The 18998-nt window shown below is 42.2% G+C and overlaps 2 protein-coding genes across 2 annotated transcripts; both read left to right on the top strand.

Moving 5' to 3' along the window:
• Window positions 1-732: 732 nt before the first annotated feature.
• On the top strand, window positions 733-4824 carry eri2 (ERI1 exoribonuclease family member 2; the record flags this gene model as incomplete). The annotated part of the gene is made up of 9 exons (XM_079219958.1): window positions 733-755; window positions 919-983; window positions 1094-1174; window positions 1279-1406; window positions 1505-1667; window positions 1930-2030; window positions 2806-2887; window positions 2982-3070; window positions 3433-4824. The coding sequence occupies 9 exons, from the start codon at window positions 733-735 to the stop codon at window positions 4822-4824; spliced, it is 2124 nt and encodes a 707-aa protein (XP_079076084.1).
• Window positions 4825-10773: 5949 nt separating this feature from the next.
• thumpd1 (THUMP domain containing 1) lies at window positions 10774-13807 on the top strand (the record flags this gene model as incomplete). Its single annotated transcript, XM_079219413.1, has 5 exons — window positions 10774-10983; window positions 11555-11729; window positions 11830-11915; window positions 12574-12736; window positions 12857-13807. 5 exons carry the CDS (start codon window positions 10774-10776, stop codon window positions 13213-13215), a joined length of 993 nt encoding a protein of 330 aa, XP_079075539.1. The 3' UTR covers window positions 13216-13807.
• Between the last annotated feature and the right edge of the window lie 5191 nt (window positions 13808-18998).

Raw genomic sequence — 18998 nt, 5'->3', positions numbered from 1 at the left:
TTTATCATCTGTACTAAACTTGACAAACTAAAGTGAGAATAAGTAACAGTTAACTAACACTAGAAATACTACACACCTAGCAAGCTAACGCTTACTTAAACAAATTAAATACACTTATACATTTATAATGTAGGAGTATTTATGAGTTCAGTATACGTGTGGCAGCAGTTACCAGAATAAAAGTGGATGCATACCAGATGTTATGGATCCTGCGGTGTCTGAATTCATGTTTTTACACCACTGGAAGAGGCTAAAAACACATGGTTGTGAGGCACAGGCGCTGCAGCACGTTAGAATTTGTGATAAGTTTAAAGAAAAATATATGCCATCACTACTTCCGGTTTGACACTTTCAAAATAAACACACGAAGCTGCTATATGGACTGAAATCATGTTTTTTAGACAGTAAATGTAGCTAAATTGCAAATAAATCACACATTAAAAACCGACTGATTCTATATTGGCATATACATGTTAACAGTCGTGGTGTTTTATACGTGCTGAAGTATGTCATGCTTTTGTTTTGGTGACTAAACGGAAATAGAGTTCCCTCAGTTCAGGTTGGCAAAACTGCTCGATTTTTCTGCGATCGTTCTATTTGTTTCTGGCTAGTCCCGATCAATCGAGCTCCGACTGATGGATGAACATTCAAAAGAAAGAATCAGCGCGATTTCTTTTTGCTGCGTTTTTCAAACATATTTTTTGTGTGTAAAGTTGGATGCTAGCTAACGTTATGTCTACAAAGAAACTGGCAGAGTAAGTGACTGAATATGGATTTAAAATGTGAACTAACGTGATTTGTGTTTCAAATGGTCAGCGCTACTTAACCCCTCAGCAGTTTATTCAGTAACTCAGTAGATAGTAGTATTTGTATTAGTAGTAACGCTAATGGCTCTTGAATCCCTTCCTGTCTCCGCAGAGAACTGGGATTACTGAGGCAGCGGAGTAAATCCTCTGATGGGTCAAAGAAATCATTGTTATCAAGTAAGTGGGATTATTTGTGTTGATGTTGTGCACACAGAGTTCAGGTACTTGATCCACGTGTCATTGCACTCTTACACGTGGCCTTTGCGACTAATACTGTTTTCTTTTAGATCAAATATTTGCATACCTCATTGTGATTGATTTTGAGTCAACTTGTTGGAGAGACAGAAACAACTGCACCCAGGAAATAAGTGAGTGTCCCTTTTTTTAATATACATAAATGTCACATGTGGACCAGTCTCGTTGTTTCACCCAATAACATCTGTCCCTCATTCCTTTGCTTCCTGCCTTGCAGTTGAGTTTCCTGCTGTTCTAATGAACACATCCACGGGGGAGATCGAGTCCGAGTTTCAAACTTACGTTCAACCCCAAGAGCACCCCGTCCTGTCCGAGTTCTGCACCGAGCTGACTGGGATCACACAGGTGTGTGTGTGTGTTTGTGTGTGTGCATGAATTCAAGCTGCGACAATGAATAAATAGTTCTGTATTACATCTGACGTCCTCGGTTCTCCGTCCCACAGATTCAGGTTGAGGCGGGGATCCCCCTTCAGATCGGTCTTTCTCGGTTCAGCCGCTGGCTGCAGAATCTGCAGCTTGAGAAGGGGCTGGTCTTTCCCAACAGGCCGCAGGGATCTTCTGCACCTTCGCCTTCTCAAAAACAGTGTGCCTTCGTCACATGGTCAGGTAAAAGTCAATTGCTTTGGACTAAACTTATGGGAACCTTCAGGTAGCGTACACTCCTCACCAATCGGCCTCAGCTAATGGAGATCTTACAAGAGCACGTCAACTAGAATGTCATTTTGGATCTTCTAACGTTACAAATGGTGTATAGCAACAGTGGTTATCTGTGTGAAAGGAAAAGGCTGCCTCGCCTCAACAGTTTATTTTCATCAAAATGAGCTCAAACACATTTGAGCAAACTTTAACGTGCCTCCCTCTGCTTCAGACTGGGATCTCGGCGTTTGTTTGCAGTACGAGTGTAAACGCAAGCAGCTCCATAAACCTGATGTGCTCAACAGCTGGATCGACCTGAGGAGCACCTACAGGGTAAGTGGAAGCTCCCTCGCTTTGTCTTCACACCGCCGTGGTCTTTCATGTTTAATCACTCGTGCTTATGGCTTGACCTAACAATCGTTATTTTTATTAGATTGTTTAGTGTACCAGTTCTTTTTTTAGTCTACAATATGAATGCCATTTTATAGTTATTGCATAGAAGTTACAAGAGCTGATGGTGAAATATTATATTTGCTTATTTTGTTTAACCACCTGTACAACACCTGTAGGATATTCAGTCATGAACAGGGTTCTTCCGGTCATGGAAAACCTGGAAAAGTCATGGAATTTTAAAATGGTTATTTCCAGGCCTGGAAAAGTCCTTGAAAAAACTAAAATCCCAAAAGTTTAGTAAAAGTCATGTAAATGTGTTATATTCATGTGTTCATGAAGTTCATTTACGCTGAGTTTGAAATAAGTAATATGCTTTCAAAAGAAAGACGCTCAAAATATAGAGGCAGGCATACATACAGGCATCTATATAAATGTTTATTCTTTTAATCAAACTATTGTCTCATTCATTTGTTACTGTATGCTTTGTATTCTCATTGTTAGTTTAAATACTACATTTCTCACTTTTTCATGTTTACACCGAGATTTCATAAAATGTTTGGTCATGGAAATTTGGTTTAAAGTCATGGAAATCCATTGGTCAAGATGTGTATGATCCCTGTATGAATGACTTGTAACCAAGAAAAGCAGCAAATCTTCACAAGTAAGAAGCGCTACTCGTGTCGCCATTAACCGCTTTTTTGGGGTTATTTTTCAGCTGTTTTACGACAGGAAACCCAAAGGCCTGAACGGGGCACTCCAAGATCTGGGAATACAGTTTTCAGGGAGAGAACATTCTGGTATTAAACAAAGCAAAAGTTATTTCGTCACAAATCCACACAGAGAATAGACTCAATCTAAACCAGCGTGTCTTGTTTTTCCCTCCTTCCTCAGGTTTGGATGACTCCCGGAATACAGCTCAGTTGGCAGCGAGGATGATGAGGGATGGGTGTGTGATGATGATCACCCGGACCCTGGAGAAGGTGAGTGGCCACCGTCCAGCGACGCATCCCAACTCCTAAACCCCCCGGCCTCCCTTCATGGATGATGATTATATATGGAAGTCTCTGTGGCTGAAGCTTGTTTGATTCACAAATTCAACATGTACATACTTTTTATTTGATTTCTTATGTAAATAAACAAAAAATATACAACTGGACACTGATATTCATGACATTTGCTATCTTTTTAGACATTTGTGCTTGATGCCGTATTAAATGTGAAGTAAATATTTCTGTACACTGAAAAAAATAAATAAGGGGAAGATAAATGAACGTGTAGCTTAAAGGCAATCAGGAATGGATGATATTCTATGAGTCACTGATTATGTCTCATCTTCTTATAGATGCCATCAAGGGTCAAACCCATGATTGGAAACGCAACTGCAGACAACAAAAAATCCAACAAAGATAAAAAGGAAAACACGCCGACTAAGAACAAACCGTCATCGTCACAGATTCCCCCAGAATCATGTCGGATAGAATCCTGTCCAGAGAACACGTCAAGGGATTTAGACCCAAAGAGGAATTCGGGTTCCAAACAAATCTGCCAAAGCCTGATCTCACTGAAGACGCTGCTGAATGGCACAACTACGCCCCTCTGGGGATGCAGCAGGAGGTCATTCAAAGCCGCGGCTGTCGCTAATATTTTCTCCTCCGTTATGATGAACCCTCCTTCACCGCTCAGCAACAACATCAACGGCAGCCTTGTTCTGTGTTCGACCACCGTGGGCCGCTTTTCCAATCCGCCTGCGACAAACCAGCCGTCCAACGCGGGAGCGGCGGAGGAGGAGGACGGTGCGGAACTGTTTGCGGAAACCGAGGACAGGTGTGGTTCATATGATGACGTGGTGTTGGAGGGTGACGACGATGATGATGATGATGATGTTGGCGAAACGGAGAGAGAATTTGACATTGGATGCCACGTGTGGGAAAAGCCTGATGAAGCACATTCATCCTGCCATCAGGTTACGTTAGGGGACAAAACAAGAGACGCAGTGAGCGATGGAGACAACGGTGGGTCCTCAAAGTCTCATCACTTCAGTATTATCAGGCAGCATTCAACGATCCCAGAGCCCAATACTTATTTTGCTGTCCCCAAAGCTGTTACTCGGGACTCCAAATCAATTCAGCTTAGAACTTCTCTACAAGTACAAGAAAAGCCAAGCAGGCCTCATAAAATCCCAAAAGCAAACGCACCCTCTCTGCTCAGGCACAACCCCTTCGTCCCAGAAAAGACCTCCACCCCGTACACCTCATTTGCCCGGCCCAAAGCAGTCGTCCCAAAGCACCGGGAGACTCCAAAGTCTTCCTTCGCCATCTTCGCTGATCCAGCGAAACGCTCCCGGCCCTCATCGCGTGGCTCTCTTTGCGCCTCCAAGAATGTCCTCTCCTCTCTGTCGACCAACGCGCTCGCCTCACGTGCCGATTGCTCCTCCTTTCCTGCGGGAGGCCAGAGGATCACGTCCCCACTGTGTGCTTGTGGGCGTCGTGCCAAGCGCCAGGTCGTATCCAACGGGGGGCCGAACCAGGGCCGGGGCTTTTTCTGCTGCCCGGTCCGGCGGTCGGGCAGCGGCAGCCGGATCCAGAAGGGCTGCGAGTTCTTCAAGTGGGAGTCGGCTCTGATGAAGAGCGGTTCAGTGGCCGCCTCTGCTGTCGGGTCGTCGGTCTCATTCTGTCAGATCAACTCGACTCTGACTCGTCCCCACCAGAGGGCAGCACTGAGAAAGAGCTACTAGCTCAACAACCTGAGTGTGTTCTACCTCAGTCACATAGACTTTATGAAATTATATTGTGATAAACCATTTTTTTAGGCCTCTGCTCAAAAATTGCATACCCAAACTAAAAACGGTGTATCTCTGCAACCACTGGGGCTATTTGAATAATTTTGGTGAGAGTTTAGTACAGAGAAAATTCAGGTGAGGTCTCCAAAATGGGCATTAGGGCACATTTGGGCCATTTGAATTGTCTCATGTACCAAAACATATATTTCACATTTGTATATTACTTATGGTGTTCAATACATCCAAATACAGCAGTTTTGGTTCTGTTGTTTAATATATTTGATTGTGTGTGTGATAATAAACTTCATTTTCTACGTGTTGTACAGTAAGAATGCTAAGTTTTCAAAATGTGCTTTCAAATGAAATGTTGAATAAAATGATAAAGTGACAGTTTTAATCATGGTTTTCTGTTTTAATATTACATTTTCAGTATTACAGTTTCACTAGACTACAGAGCAGCGTTAGCCTTCTCAACCACCTCATCCTCCTATTCAAACTTTAGAACACTTTAAATCACCTTTGGCCACTTTAATTATGTTTATCACCTGATACTATATATAATACATTTAAATACTTTCATATACTGTTTTTACTCCGTCTGTGTATGTAATATTGCTATTGTATTCTTCTCTACTGTTTGTTTATGTTGATTCATTTGTTTTAACTTTCTGTGTGCTGTTAGGCTTTGTTAGTGAGCAGAAAAGGTACAGGTTGTTGGAGAATGGTTAGATTCGACATCGACGGATCCGAAGAAGAGACCAAGTTAGACCAGCCGTTCCTGTTCACATAACTTGCTAATGTTTGACCATATCCCATATAGACGCACACACGTAGAAAGCGTGTGAGAGGGAGATTTTATACAGTTTTTTTATTGTGCCATATTATGCGCTTAGAGGATTATCCAGTAGAGTGTGGTGAGGGTTACAAATACCTAGAGACAACGGTTCTCTAGTATGAGGGATATATAAATTCCTGGATATAGGTGATTTCAGCTTAGCTTTTTTATATATAAAAAATATGTTAGCTTTTTATAAAAACATTTATAATGTAGGTGTGCTGTTGTGTCTGTTTAGAAATGTCCACTCTGTTAAGTAACCCACACATAGAGTTATGAACTGATATAGCCCATGTCTGTTAGAGATTTCCACTCTGTTAAATAATTAACACACATAGTTATGAACTGATATAGCCCATTCTTGTAGATTTATATTATTGTTTAGTTTACATAATACATTATGTAAAAGGGGGGATTGATAATATAAATCGTTATATTCTGTAGGTATTCTGCATTTCACTATTCTTATGTCTATTAGAGTTCAGGTTGTGCGAGGTCAGTTTAACAGATACTGTCTGTGAGAAAGTTCCTCAAGGTTCCACGCTCTGCACCACAACACTCACACCTGTTTATCAGTATATTGACACTAGAGAAGCAGACTGGTCGTTGCACGTTCAAGCCTTGTGAGAAAAGATGAGGACACGATTCTCCTCCTCTTAGACAAGTTAGAACCAATAGAAATGTTAGATGTTCATGACGGAAAACAGTGTATTAAAGAGCCTAACTGCCGGCTGTTCGTGGTGTTTTTGGACGGTCAACCTGCGTGTTGACTGGATGACTCCCTGCTATCGCGATTGCAGCGTTTGTTACTTCACTTGTGATCAAGGAAAATAAATTCAGAGAACGAGAGAAGTTGTTTGACTAAGTTCTTCCGGACGCTACACCAGGCATCCAATAATTAGCACGCATTAACAGTGCAATGCTGCTGTAATCCTGCAATTTCACCACTACGTTTTGCATCATAGGTATCAGTGGCGGCTGGCCAATAGAAGGCCGAGAAGGCGGGTCTAAGAAGCAGTTTAGCCAATCAGCGTCCTAAAAAACATTCACTGAGGGGCCAGACTCACTTAGCCCCTTAAGTGCGCGTTCCCTTCTCTTGTGTTCTCTTCTCGTCTCTCGCGGCGCCATTTTAACGAAATAATGGAAAATCCAAGCAATAGCGCTGCTCTTCCAAAAAAACTCGACCCTAACTCGGTCCAATCTCTCCTCAAACACCCGTTTGAGAGAAGAACTTTGGCGGAGAAACTCCTGGTGAAACAACTGGGCCCAGACCAACCCGAACTCGACATAAAACAACAGACCGGCGTGAACGGGAAGCCGAACACGCGCAGCTTCTCCAGAGAATGGTACACGAGGAAGGCTTGGCTAGCTGGATGCAGTCATGCTAAAGCTGTGTTTTGCTTCCCATGCTTGCTGTTTAAATCGACGGGGTCAGAGCCAGCATGGACCGGTACGGGAGTAAGGGACTTGAAGCACTTGTCCGAAAAAACAAGAAAACACGAGACCACCAGGACCCACATGGACAACTCCTTCAAGCTAGCGATGCTAAGCAAAGTTAGCATGGCTCCCCAGCTGGACGAGGGACACAGGCGCGCGGTGAAGAAACACAACAAGGAGGTGGATAAAAACCGGCACATCTTATCCAAAGTAATCGACTGTGTGAAGTTCTGTGGGGCTTTTGAGTTGGCCGTGCGTGACGAGATTGACTCCTCGGACAACCCCGGCGTTTTCACGGGACTGGTGGATTTTGTTGCGTCCCTCGACGCAGTGCTGGAGGAGCACCTGGAGTCAGCCAGCGGGTTTAAAGGCACGTCGAAGACGGTACAGGACGAGCTGCTGGACTGCATGCTGTCGGTTATAAGGGACTACATCCTGGAGGAGGTAAAGCACGCGGATTTTATCGCCATTCAAGCGGATGAGATGACCAACGGCCAGCTGGTGCTCGTGCTACGCTACATCGATGCTAACCGTAATGTACAGGAGCGGTTTTACGAGTGCATCCCCCTCCATAACGCGACCGCGGACTCCGTCGCTACAGCGCTGAAGCAGAGGCTGAGCGTCATCCTCCCAAACGGACAAACAGACAAACTTATCGCACAAGCGTACGACGGGGCGGCTGTAATGAGGGGCGCCACCAGCGGGGTGCAGGGGAAGATACTGGACGTGTACGACTACGCGCACTACGTCCACTGCTACGCGCACCAGCTGCATCTAATCATGCAGCAGGCAACGGCACGCATCCCCAGGATCCACACTTTCTTCTCGGACCTTGGTGGATTCTCTGCCTTCTTTTCCGGGTCGCACGAGCGAACCGCCGTGCTGGACCACGTGGTTGCGCAGAAGTCTCTTGCGCAGAGACTTCCTGGAGCCGCCACAACAATGTGGGACTTCCACAGTCACGCTGTAAACACTGTGCACGAGCACAAGGATGACCTCCTGGAGTGTTTCCAGACCATCAGAGACTCTGTGAACTTTGATCCCACAACTGTCAGAGAGGCCGCGGGCTTTGTGAGGATGCTTGAAGACGAGACTTTCTGTTTTTTCCTGGCATTGTTCCACAGGATCATGCCAAATGTGGACTTGCTATCCAACCAGCTGCAGAAGAGGAACATCGACCAGGTCTTCATTCAAACACTTGTCCAGAGGTTCACAGACAACATTCTAACAATCAGGTAAATAACTATGTTTACTACTAGCTGCTAAAGCTTGTGGTGTTAGAAAGATGAGTTGCTCACCTCCAACAGTCTATAAAAGCCTACATGGGCATAGTCATCAAAGTGAATGATTATGATAGAAAACATCACAATGATATTTGTTTAAATATTTGAAAAGGAACAGATTTCAATAAAAATGCAGCTAGTTATTCAACACAATTTGTAGTAACATGCTTATTCAGGTGTCCACCAAGTCAATTTCTAGAAGAGGCCTAGTTGTTTTTGAAGATGGCAACTTAAACTTTATTTTTTGGGACTAGGGCCTCCATTTCGTCTCAGTGTGGGGACTGTGGGTCTGACCAGCAGCAGCCCAAAAAGCGGAGGATGCTGGGACCAGGAGAACAACAGAGGCTGGCTACAGAGGTAAGTTGTGATGTAGTTGTGTGATAAATACTTTATACACTCATACACACAATATGTGTGTGTGTGTGTGTATGCACAGCACATGCTAATGACAGAAGTAGTCATTTTGATTTATCTTTTACAGGTATGTGATACCATCCTGATGCAAGCCAAGGAGCGGTGCTCTTTCACCCAGCACCTCGTCAGCGCAACACTGCTGCATGGAGAGTTGTTCCCACAACACAGTGCGACGTTCCCTGACTTGGCGCTTGAAACCACAGTGGAGGCTTACCCCACGTTGAACCAGGCCAAGCTCAAAACAGAACTGTCCCTCATCTATGAGAACAGTGAGTTCAGGGCTTGCAGTGGTGCAGTGCCCATGTACCAGTTTTTCATGGAGAACAACCTTCAGAGCACCTTCACAGAGACTGTCAGTCTTCTCAGGATCCTCATCACCACACCCATGACAACAGCTGAATCAGAGAGGTGTTTCTCTACTTTGAAGAGGATCCAGACCTTCCTGAGAAACACCATGACACAGGATCGCCTTAATGCTCTGGCTATGCTCTCCATGGAGAAGAAACTTGTCAGGGACATGCCTGACTTCAATAAGAAGGTCATTGAGAGGTTTGCCACTCAGAAGGACAGAAGAGCAAAATTCCTTTATAAATAAATCTGTCACCGAAACATGCAGGTTTCCTCACCACACTGATTGGGTGTTTCCATTAAACAAGGTTCATGGGGGCATCCTAAAATATAAACATGTTATATTAGACATATATATATATATTTTATTATAATATATTGTATATTTATGATTTTTATTTATATATATATATATATATATATATATATATATATATATATATATATATATATATATATATATATATATATATATATATACACATACATACATACATACATACATACATACATACACTGAATTGTATAAATAAGATGTCAGTGTTGCAATAAATGTAAAAAAATGTAACTGCAAAGTAGTAATGTGTTTTTTGTGTGCATTGAATCATACTGGGATGTTTGCCAAAGTTGATTGGATGGCCCTACCAAAAAACTATTCCACCAGCCGCCACTGCTAGGTATATAGGTATATAAGGAATTGTATTTAAGTTGCTGTGTATACGTAATTCATTTACTATATTTAATGTAATTCTACTCTAATTTAAATGCGTGTAACGTGTAGCGGCTACAAATTACATTTTGGAGTTCAACCCTGTCTTGTAAAACTAGCAGTACTAGGATTTGAAAACATATTTTAAGTAAAAGTCCTGCATTCCAAACTATCAAAATATGAAGTACCAAGATTAAAAGTACTTTAAATTTCAGACTCAAAAGTATTGTATTACTGGATTACATCTAGTGATGCATTAATGTGTGAGCATCCCTTCAATGTTGCAGCTGGTAACGGTGGAGCTAATTTTAATAATTTGACATAGCTACTGCTAGAAAGTTAAACTTTTAGTAACTTATTATAATGCATTAGTTGATTTATATTTGTAAGTCTTCAGTGACATAAAAATGGCTTTGTTTTATTAAAGTAGCATTCAAATAGAAATATTGAAGTACCTCAAACCATTGTTCTTAACCACATGTCTTTATTAAATGCATGTAGTTTACTCCACCACCAGCTTTTATGAAGCATTCACCGTAAAGATAATAATCCAAAAAGTGAGTGATGCTTCGCGTGAGCGTCGAAGTATTTTGTCCCTCCCCCCGCGCCGTACAGGACAACTAAAAAACGTGCTATGTTGTGGCTGAATGAGACCTCGGTTCTTTGAAACAGCTGCATTGCTTTGAACGCATATTTAGGCGGACAGACGGACTCGTTTTGTGAAGAAGCACATGGCCTCCACACTGCTGTCTCTACGGCTCTGAAATATCAGCCTCAACTGCAAAGCTAACGGCTAATAAAGCCGAGAGGAGTAGGGGTGGTGGCGTCACGCGCGCTGCTTATTGAGCTTAGAGACACTCGAAGGCTCGTCTGAGAACATGTCGGACGCCGCCAACGACTCGAGGAAGCGGGGCAAGAGGCGGTACGCGGCCGGACACCAACACAGCAAGCGGTGGAAGGGCTCGCGCGAGCTGGAGGTGGGCATGCAGGGGATCCTCATCACGTGCAACATGAACGAGAGGAAGTGCACCGCGGAGGCCTTCAACCTGCTCAACGAGTACGCCGACGAGCTCTTCGGGCCCGAGAAGGTGAGTCCAGGAGCCTTTCGAGACCACGTCCCCCTTTTTCCTTTTGCCTGTTACAGACGAGGCCTTTTTATATTTATTTTGTTACGTCCTGTTCCTGAGTCACCGTGCAAGTTGGAGCAAGTTAACTGCGCCCTGCAGTAGCGGGGAGGCGGCACTATGTTGCATATTGGATCATAATTCATTTACGTTTTAGTTGCACATTGGTTTTTGTGTGCATTTAGAGGTAACAATGTCTTAGTGTTGAACCAGGAATTAAGTAAATGATTGAAATCTAAACAAACAAGTAAAACAATTTTGGTAATCTATTGCTTTTACCGACAAAATTCAAACTATAATCAAGCTGATTCCTGCTTGTACATATTGAGGAATTGCTTGTTTTACATCCTTTTTAAATGTAATATATTTGGCTTTTAGATTGGAATAAATACACACACACACACAAACGCACAACTTTTTTATAGCTATTTTATAATTTAATTGTTTTTCCCTGTTAGCCAGTCAGTACTTGACATTTTAGAGACAAAAGTAATGTATTTTTGGTATTATTAACGCGCCTTTCTCATGATCGCAGTTGCAAAATAACAATGGGAGCAGCAGTGGCGAGGATGAGGATGAAGAAGATGTTGACGAAGCGCTGAAGAAGGAGGTGGAGCAGCTGAAAGCATCTGGAGCCAAACAGGAGCGGCGCTTCCAGGCTTTGGTCAGTGGAGCAAACAATGTCATCTTCATCAAAACAAAAAATCTGGGTAAGTCCTTTTTTTTCTTTTTTTATGGCGGGTATTTTAATTTTACATTTTATGTTCAAGTGTTATTGCGGCCACAATTACATTTGTATTCCTCGCATAGAATCCGACAAGCTGGTTCATCGCATCCTGTCTGATCTGCACACCACCAAGAAGAACAAGTCCCGCGTGATCCTTCGGATGCTGCCGGTGAGAAGCTCAACGCCACTACCGTCAGCTGGACTGTGTTTATGGAACATGTGTTTTAACAGTTGCAGCGTAGAAATATGTTTTGAGTTCATTGAAATGCGGCGCAGCAGGTTTATTTAATCCCTTTCATGACAATCAAAATCCCTATTACAGTAAATATCAAGAGTAATTTACAGGGTTCATACGGTCATGGAAAACCTGGAAAAGTCATGGATTTTAAAAATGGTTATTTCCAGGGCTGGAAAAGTCCTTTAAAAAAATGTAATGCCAAAAGTTTTGGAAACGTCACGGAAATGTGTTATATTCATGTGTTCATGTCGTTCATTTACGCTGAGTTTGAAATAATTAATATGCTTTTTAAAAGAAAGACGCTCAAAATATAAGCAGGCATACATACAGGCATCTATATAAATGTTTATTCTTTTAATCAAACTATTGTCTCTCATTCATTTGTTACTGTATGCTTTGTATTCTCATTGTTAGTTTAAATACTACACTTACTCACTTTTTACTGTTTACACAGAGATTTCACAAAGTGTTTGGTTATGGAAATTTGGTTTAAAGTCATGAAAATCCATTCGGAATGTGTATGAACCCTGAATTTAAGTCTCATGCCGCCGCCATTTTCCTTTTACCCTTTTGTTTTCTTCTCATCCAGGTGACTGGAACGTGCAAGGCCTTCCAGGAAGACATGCTGAAGTACATGACTACTTTCCTGGAGCCGTGGTTCCTAACCCCGAACTCTGGTACCTACCAGATCGCCTTCAAGGCTCGCAACAGCAGCCACAACAAGAGAGACGAGGTCATCAAAGCAGTTGCAGGTAGCGCTGGACTCCAGATGAATTTGTCGATCCATGACTCAGTCCGGTGAAAAGTGAATTTGCCTTTTTCTGATGATCCGCGAACAAAACTGAGTCGTCCCTCTCTTTTTTTTCCCCTAGGTCTCGTTGGGAAGCTGAACCCAAAGAACAAAGTGGACTTGACCAACCCAGAGCTGACAATCATTGTGGAGGTCATCAAGGCGGTGTGTTGCATCAGTGTGGTGAAAGACTATAATCTGTATAGGAAGTATAATGTCCAGGAAGTGGTCAAAGAGGACACGCCGAAGCCCGACGTGACCACGGACACAAAGGAGGTGTGTGACGCAGAGGAGGCGAAGAAAGAGGAGGCGAAGAAAGAGGAGGCGAAGAAAGAGGAGGCGAAGGAAGAGGAGGCGAAGGAAGAGGAGGCGAAGGAAGAGGAGGTCAAGAAAGGTGACCAAGACAACAATGTGCTGGAGGACAACAAGGAGGCTGACTAGGATGAAGGTGACGGGGAGTGATGGCTCCCCTCGCGTTTTGGGAAACGTTCTTGGGATTAATTTGTTTTCTAAAAAAGAGAAGGAAAATATAATTTTAAGGTGCATTATATTTGTAGTGTTTTTGTTTTTAAATGACAGGTTAAAAGCAACACACACAAAAAAGCTGTTTCTTTTTTCACAACTGAATCCACGACTCAACGAAGGTTTCTTGATATTCGTACGGATGCCTGATACGTTGGTGCAAAGTTCATGGAGATGTCCACTTTTAAACAAAAGGGGAGTTTGAATTGTACATGTCACCATTTTGCAGCTTGACTGCCATCAACTCAGTTTTTTTTTTAAATGATGAATTTGATTTTTAATTACAATGTCATTCAGTTTTTTGTGTCACATTTAGTAACTGTTTTTTAAACTTATTTCCTGAAGCAGTCCCTGAATTAAAGTTACCTGTGTGTTTGAATGTTTTTTTCCACATATCCTTATTTTACAGTTCATTGTATTTCAGTGACTGACTGCCACACACCTGCAGGCTGTCCATATTCTTAGATTTCACATCAGGTAATCGAACATCCCGTCTTAGTTTATCTTAATAACGCCCTCTGTCATTTAACTGGCAGTTCTCCTCTACACCACAAGATGGAGTCATCAGTGTGATGGTGTTCTGTGGTTATTGCTCCTGGATGAATCATTTATGTAAATCTTTGAAACATTCTACAAATATTTTTTGCTATATTGTGTGTGTGTATATAAATATATACATGTCTGCTTTAAATCATTTTCTAAATGTATTTTTTTAGCTGTTATGATGAACAATATCAATATTTTATATCAATGTAAGATTTAAATGTCAAACTTAAATCTAAGGGCCACTGATGCACCATGGGTATGTTTTATACGCAGGCAAGGAGTTTAACGTTCATAGAAACTATCTTTGCTATTTATTTAGCAAAAAAGAACTGGGATGATGCATATCGCTCTAGTAAATAATCATATCCCACGCTGGTGCATGCTAGTCCTGTACCTGCTCCTATATTCATAACCCAACTCCTTAACAAAATTTCACTAAGCACACAATTTACAAAAAGAAACACTATCTAAATCAATCAAAAATCCAATCAATAACCAAACATCTCGAATTAAATTAATTAATTAAACTCTACCGTTGAATAAAATAAATACGAACAACAAATAAATGGCCCCTACAGATGTTGTGGATTTAAATTGATTGGACAGCCGAGTGTAGTTTTAGTGTGTTCGCATCTTAAGCTACTTAGCAAGAACAGCGGAGGATGATGAGGTCATGAACTAAAGTAATGGATAACTTAAATGATTGTGAAAATACGTATCTACAGGACCACATTTCGTGGGAATCCTTCCAGTAGTCGTTGAGATATTTCACCCAAAGCCAAGTTGGATTCATCCTCTGGGGACCATGAATGCCACAACAATCCGATAGTTATTGAGATATTTTCATCTGGATCAAACTGGTCACATATGATGAGCTGTTTTCTTTATTTTCTTTTTTTATTACATCTATTCAGTTGTTGGGTTTAAGCGAGAATGTGAGCTCATAGTGCGATGGTGTTGCCCCGGGCGTCTCCTCTGCGTCCACCAAGGCTTTCTGCAAAGGTCATGAACCTCTGATGGGTTTTGTCTTTTGAAGGTATCACCAGGAGAACGTGGCTTTGTTTCTCTTTTGCAGCAGAAACTCTATTCAGGAGATCCTAGAAATGGTCGCCAGAGAACCAAAGTGGTGCAATTGTAGCTCCGTCTCCGTCACGTACAGTTAACACACACACACACACACACACATGCATTAACGGGATTGAGGATCTTCCCGCCGCTCATTACACTTGTGCTGAACTGCCGCCGTGACCCGGCAGTCGTTATCGCCGCCACGTTCTGCTAAAACTCACAAATTGCATTCGCATGGGCTCTCAGGTGCCCTAATCAGCGTGACCTGCTGACAAGCTTCCAGCTCCAACACAAGCAGGGAAGGAGGCGATGTTTTCTGCCTGCCACTGTGTTATTAGCACAATGCCAATTAGTCGGTGCGACTAGCCTACGTAGCGGCTAACGTGCGGCGATGCCTCGTAATGATATCACAGTAATGATATCCCTGCTGTCAGGTGAAATCTGATCGAGAATATTATAAAAGCATAATTTCCTTCGAATGCCAAGACATTTTTTTTTATGATTGCTGAATAGTTTTCTTTAAGTACAACAAATGCAGGTTATTAAAATGTTTTATTACTTTTTTATTTGTTTAAAGCATGCTGTAGAATCGGACTGTTTTGGATGTTTACCAGCATAATCGAATTCAAGAGAGTATTTGCAGCACTGGCCGCTTGGCGTTGTCTACAGGAGAAAATAGCCTCTGATGTTTTAATTGCCCCCGAGGCCATTTCTAATTAAACCTCCGTTGGCACTAAAGCCCACTGCTTTCCAGCCAAATAGGCATACAGACACGTACACGCTGTTCTGCCACCCAGGATTGTACGCTCATTCAGGTTTAAATGTCACAGGCCTGTGAAACAATCGCATCCACAGGCGCATGTGCACACGGCCCCCTGGGTCAGGATTAGCATCCACTGGTGTGGCACCATATCTGACCTTTATGAGTGGCTAAGTAGTACTCTCCAGGGTCTCATTTGTCTCACTTTACCCGAACAATAACCTCAGCCCCCTCACGACTGTAGCCTACGCTCTCTCTCGGTGCAGAACCAACATGCCGAGAATTGTGTTGTTGTCTACTTTCACTTGGTTAAAATAACTGTTGAAGCTCCTGAACATACGTTTTAAATATCGCATTATAACCTTCCTTATTTAAGTGTTAATAATAATACATTTTAAAGTAGGGGGGAAAAAACATTTCTTTTTTATTTTGAGTTGTTCACGGCTCCATTAGAACTGCCTCGGCGTGGTTTTATTAAATCTGATTGACAGCAACCTCACAACTGTCATCACATCTGGGTTCAAGTGTTTCTGCGTTGTGATTGGTGCATGCAGGTCTGTGACATCACCGTTGAAGAGAGAGACCCTCCCAATGCAAACCAGTGGACAGACAACAAACACAAATACAGAAGTCTATCAAGTGAAATAACTAAAACTGTTCCAACTTTTGCAGAATATAGTTTATGAAGGACCCCATTGCTAATAGCAACATTATTTTTCTTTTAATGCCTCTTGATTAGGCGGCTTGTCTCTTTTCCCACCAGTTTATTGCTTTAGAACCCAATAAATAAAAAGGGGGATTTTACAGTCTAAACTAATTAAAATAGTGAAAACATACATACTGATGTGTACTATCGTTAAAAAAAACTCTTGTGTGAATAAACAGTAGATAACTTTTTACACAGAAGTGGTATTACCTCATTACCTGCTGAGAGCATCCTTGCTGGTTGGAGATGGGTCACTATGGTAACCCGTGCCAACATCATGGGACCAAACGATGATTTGTGAGAATCATAGTCTCATAGTCCGTACAGTGTTTTCATATTTTATATTTTGTCTCTTTCCTGTATAGTGTGTTTTTCTTCTTCTTCTTCTTCTTCTTCTTCTTCTTCTTCTTCTTCTTCTTCTTCTTCTTCTTCTTCTTCTTCTTCTTCTTCTTCTTCTTCTTCTTCTTCTTCTTCTTCTTATTATTTTTATTTCTTCCAAAACTGTTGACTCGGAGAGCCCTGCGAAAAAAATTCCAATGAGTCTGGACTGTTGGTTTAGGCTCGAATGGCCAAATAAAAACCTTGAACCTTGAAATACTACATCTAGCAAAGTGAAATATTGTACTTAAACTTTAAGTTACAGGGCTGTCCGCCATTGGGTTGTGAACAATGTCGTCACTGCCGCATTGCATTATGGGATATTTATGCCGGCGTAGTTTCCAGTGCCTGCACACTGTTTTATTTCACCGGAAATAGTATTCCATTGCGTACTATTATGTGTCTCTATGTTTCATACTATGGTTTGGGAAATACTAAAAACATCTCACACTGTTTTAGCTCGTACGAAATAGCATGTTAGAATAAAACTTCTGATTCAAGATTATTATGCACATTTCAGATTGACTTTACCTTGCAACATCTCTAGGGGTCCCAACCCCTCCGTTGGAAACCTGTATTTATATTTCTACTTTGAATTAGTTACAACTGCACATTACCCGACAAGAGTGACCCAATCCCATCAGCACTGGCCTCATAAAGGCGTACTCATGGTTTACCGGGACATTTAAAACATGTTAATGGTATTAGTAACACCTCTTATTCCTACAATGACCAAATACCTATCAGGATGAATTGCCATTTAGTTTCATGGTACATATCATCTGTGTATTCGAGGTGTGGGACAAGCCTGAATAAAAATGGGGAATGGCATCAACCCCTCTATTAGTAATGGCACTGGTATGTGCCAATACCATAAGTTCCACCATCAGTTACATGAGGAAATAAAGTGATACCGCAGTCCAACTATTCCAGTAACATTTGCAATAAGCGAGATTGTCAGACCTCTTAAAGCTGAGATATCTGCATGTCTGCATCTGTCACAAGCGCGGCAGATTTATGCAATATTGTGAGGTCTCAAAAAAGCATACAACAAACACGGCTGCATTCGCTTGTGGCAAACTCGCAAAGTGGTCACAAGTAGACCAACACCGACTGAATGTGGTGCCTGTTTGATAACAAATTACGGCCTCAAAAAATGACCACCGATTATGGGCTTTGTCATACTGGTATTTTCTTTTTCAGAGCTGTTGTATAGGGAGGCTTTTCTGTTATTTTGTCCATCCCTAGGTGTCAGTTTGTAGCTTTCCAGACGCTTTTCTCTTTTGTCACACACACACACACACACACACACACATGCATAGTCAATAGATGCACACACCAATGATTTCGTTATTTATTTATATCTATTGTTGCAATTTGGAATATGGTTTGGAGGACATCTATTTCTCTGAGAAATGCTGTGTGTGTGCGCGCATGTGTGTATGTGTGTGTGTGTGTGTGGCAGCCAGCTATGTGAATGGGGTTCAATAATGAGAAATGCTTATCAAGCCTCTACAGCCTGTCAGCGCGCTGCTATTAGCCGTTACCCCAACAATCCTACAGGTAGGCCAAGAGTGCTCGTATTGACTATTCCAAACATTCCCATCTGTCCCCGCAGAATGGGAGCAATCAGCAGACGGATTTAGTTGATGAGGATTATGGGATGTAATTTGCGGAGGAAATAAGAGGGCATTTTTTAAGGGGTCTATTAATGTTGTGAAATTAGTTTTTCTTAACACCTGGGCTGAGAGATGCTGTTTGAATGTAAATCACTGTTTATGTGGACAAGAGGAGGAGGGCTGTTTATTTATTTATTATGTAGGAGAGAACAGTCTGTTGGGCTGAAGAGAAGGAGGCACAAAGAGGAGAGAGAGAGCATAAGTGAACAACAAATTCAGGAGCAGTTATTCCCTTCCACACACACACACACACACACACACACACACACACACACACACACACACACACACACACACACACACACATACACACAAACACACACACCGCCCACATCTACTGACTCATTCCCATCAGTGGTATAATCCTCGCGGAGGGTGCTTTCCATATCACTGGGTGGCTTTTGCTGCAGAGAGACGCATTTTAGCATAATGCTAACAAGAACCTTGACAATTAGTTGGACAGCAGAGGGGACGTGGGGGCAGAGAGGCGGCGGGCTGTGCAGAGTAGAGACGTGAATGAAAAGCTGGGGGGAAATAGAAGAACAGGAGACTGTGCAGAGGAGGT

Source organism: Taurulus bubalis, assembly GCF_910589615.1.
Source record: "Taurulus bubalis genome assembly, chromosome: 6".
In the NCBI taxonomy this organism is placed as follows: Eukaryota; Metazoa; Chordata; class Actinopteri; order Perciformes; family Cottidae; genus Taurulus; species Taurulus bubalis.
The sequence above is the reverse complement of the archived record's forward strand: the minus strand, read 5'-3'. Positions and strand labels throughout refer to the sequence as shown.